A 3,498-nucleotide genomic window follows, 5' to 3' on the forward strand; every position below is an offset into this window, starting at 1 on the left:
CCTGGCCCGGCAGTGGTCTGGGTCTTCGGCGGCTTTTTGGAGTTGGGGGGCCCTTCAGTGCTGCCGAAGATCCGGACCACCTCCTGGTGAGTACAAGCACCGCAGCTCCCCCGCTTTGCCCCAGGCCCCCTGAATCCCCTGGGCAGCCTTGGGCTGGGGGGGAGCCTGGGGTGTGTGTGGCGGTGTGGGTTGGCGGGCGGTTCCAGGGGGTGGATGTGGTGGAGGTGTCTGGGAGGAAGGTGGCACCTGGTCTCTGACTCACTGTTGGTGTCTTTCCCCAGACATCTCTCTCCCCCTGCCATGGCACAGTTTGTATTTGAGAGCGACTTGCACGGTCTGCTGAAGCTGGACACCCCGATCCCCAATGCCCCCCTGGCGCGATGGCAACGCAAGGCCAAGGAGAGCAGTGCCTCTGTTGCTGGCCCCGGGCCCAGCCCTGCCAACACCAGCAGCACTGGCCTCTCCCCCATGAAACCAGCCAACCGGCCCCACAGCACCAGCAAAACCCCCTCCAAAACCCCTGGTGAGTCAGAGCTGGGGCTGGTACCCCTGGCTGTGTGGAGGTGGGTGAACAGACTTGGGGGCCCTGAATTAGCCAGTTGGTTGTGTGGGAAGCAGTGCACCAGCAATCAAGCTGGTGTGACTCCTTTGCCAGGGCACAGAAGGCTGACAGAGTACTGTCAGGGATCGAAAACTGGCAAAGAGGAAACAGAATAGGGTTAGTCAGTTCTCCTTATGGCAGAAGACTAGCAGAACTAGGTTCTGTGTGGTTTGACCTGTTTACTGCTGATCTGGAAAGTGGGATGAGCAGTGAGGGTAGGACAATGTGCAGATGACACAGCTACTGAGGATAGTCTGGACTGGAGAGAACTGTGGAAAAACTTCAGCGAGACCCAAAGATGTTGGGTGAATGGGCAGCATGACGGCAAATGGAATCCTATGTTGCACATTGAAGAGAGAAACTTAAACTCCTTATATACCTTATGGGCTCTAATTAATTGTCAACTCATGAAAAGGAGCTTGACATCACCAAGGCAGCTCAGAAGAGACCTCTAAATATGCAGCTGTGGTTTAAAAAAAAAAAATTGCTTGGTTGCATTAGGAATGGTATGGTGAATAATGGAGAAATATTCTAATGCAGTGGTCCCCAAACTGTTCACCTCATGTGTGCACCCTCCCCCCTGCCAATCCATGCCCCTCCACATCTGGAGCTGGAAGTGGGGCTGCAGCTCCAGTGGAGGAGGGGTATACAAGGGTAAGGGGGCCAGGAGCAGAGAATGTTCCTCTGTGCCCCACAGTTTGTGGACCTCATTTTTAATGCCTTTACCTAAATCATTGGTTTAACCTCATCTGAATACTGTGTACTGCACTGGTCATCTTGTCTCTTTAGTAGTGCAGAACTAGAGAGGGTTCAGAAAACCAATGAGAATGGTCAGTGGTCTATGAAAGCTCTTTTGTGAAGACAGTTTGGGAAGACTGGGTTTGTTACCTTAAGAGTATGAATGGGATGGAGAATATAATCAGCATGCATGCAGGAGGGGTAAAAAAAATCCTCTTCCTGGAAAGGGAAGATCAAGAACTCTAGTTCTGTGTCTCATAACACAGAACAGGGGGGATCTTTAATTATATTGAAAGATGGGGAGACTCACCAGTACTATTAATTTTTTTTCATAGAACATTAGAGTGTGGAACTCACTGCCACAGCAAATCATAGAGGCTAAGGACTTGACACAATTCAGAAAGGGAATGGACATTTATATGGATATCAAGAATATTCAGAGTTAACATAATTGACAAATTCTAGAAAGGGTATTTTAAACTTTGCATGTCACAGGTTAAGCTAATCTCTATTAGAGATCAACAGGAGACCTATATGGGGCACATCTGCTACTTGGGGGTTGTTACACCTTTCTCTGCTGCATCTGGTACTGGCCCTGTTCGACGATACTGAAGTAGATGGATCTTGTCTGATCAAACATTTTGAATTCCCATGTAAGGAGTCCTGACTCTGGGGTCTGTAAGTGGCTCCAGGCACAGTGACTGGGATCTGGTGTTGCTGAGCTCTGCACAATGGATACTGGTGACCTCCTACATGGAAGTGCCATCAGTCTGTCCTCAGTCCCTCTAGAGGAATCTCTGTTTGGCTGCACCTGGAGAGGACTGAGGTATGTATAGGTTGAATGACAAGCCTTTGAAACAAGTTGAGGTTCTTCCTGGAGCTATGAGCAATGCTGCCTTCTGCTGAAGTCATTGTTTTGGAGTTCAAAATGTCTCTTAATGAAATTAAGCTGGGACCCAGGCCCTTCTAAGATGTGCTGAGGTTCAGAGAAGACCAGCAGCACATGATCATTGGATTGGAGGCAGCTGGTTATCTACTGCATCAGCCTCTTCCCATCCAATCGAGTGTGGCTGCACTAGAGCCTCCAGACTGGCAAAACACCAATGCCTGGAAAACATGGTGTGCAGCCAGCAGTGCCTGAGGGCTTTGAGGCAAACACTGTCTATCTGGGGCCTTGCTGGGCAGTTTGCTTCAACTAAATGCAGATGGGATGGCTCTCTTCTGTATACAACACAGGTAAATCAGGATCCAAAATCCAGAGCACACCAACCAAAGCAGGCGGGGATCGCTATATTCCCAACCGCAGTGCCATGCAGATGGAGGTTGCTAGCTTCCTCTTGACCAAAGAGAATGATTCTTCTGAGGATACACCTACCAAGAAGGTGAGCGACGCATTCTCCTAACACCCAGTCCCTCTTAATCTTCTGAGAAGCAAACTTCAGAGTATTCACACTGCTTCATGATCAATTAGTGTGATGCTCACATCTGCAGCACTCATCTTTATGGAGTGAGGCATGGAAAGTGGTGGCTGGAATGGGCAGAGCTGTACAAAGTTATTGCAGGAGACTTGGGTTATGACCCCTAGATACAAAGAGTGAAGGCAGTGTGTGTTTTTTTTTGTTTTTTTGTTTTGTTTTTTTTTGGTCTGTCATATAATGCCTTGGGACCCTTGGCTGGCCTGCACTGTGTCTGGCAGGTCTGAATGCAAACTTGTGGAAGGCTAATCATAGAATATCAGGGTTGGAAGGGACCTCAGAAAGTCATCTAGTCCAACCCCCTGCTCAAAGAAGGATCAATCCTCAACTAAATCATCCCAGCCAGGGCTTTGTCAAGCTGGACCTTAACCTCTATGGAACGGGATTCCACCACCTCCCTAGGGAACCCATTCCAGTGCTTCACCACCCACCTAGTGAGAGGTTTTCCTAATATCCAACCTAAACCTCCCCCACTGCAGCTTGAGATTGTTACTCCTTGTTCTGTCATCTGGTATTACTGAGAACAGTCTAGATCCATCCTCTTTGGAACCCCCTTTCAGGTAGTTGAAAGCTGTTATCAAATCCCCCCTCATTCTTCTCTTCTGCAGACTAAACAATCCCAGTTCCCTCAGCCTCTCCTCATAAGTCATGTGCTCCAGCCCCTAATCATTTTTGTTGCCCTCC

At 49.0% G+C, this 3,498-nt stretch overlaps 1 protein-coding gene across 2 annotated transcripts in view; it reads left to right on the forward strand.

Moving 5' to 3' along the window:
- Positions 1-293: 293 nt before the first annotated feature.
- Positions 294-3,498, forward strand: part of CDC20 (cell division cycle 20) — a 16,460-nt gene continuing 13,255 nt past the window's right edge. Inside the window, exons 1-2 of one of the 2 annotated variants that reach the window (XM_032794280.2) lie at positions 294-523; positions 2,576-2,721. In XM_032794280.2, coding sequence (XP_032650171.1) covers positions 301-523; positions 2,576-2,721 — 369 coding nt within the window. In that variant the 5' untranslated portion in view covers positions 294-300. Of the gene's footprint in view, positions 524-2,544; positions 2,722-3,498 lie in introns of both variants that reach the window. The other variant, XM_032794286.2, reaches the window with a different exon arrangement.

The sequence above is a fragment of the Chelonoidis abingdonii genome, chromosome 7 (genome assembly GCF_003597395.2).
Source record: "Chelonoidis abingdonii isolate Lonesome George chromosome 7, CheloAbing_2.0, whole genome shotgun sequence".
Lineage (NCBI taxonomy): Eukaryota > Metazoa > Chordata > Testudines > Testudinidae > Chelonoidis > Chelonoidis abingdonii.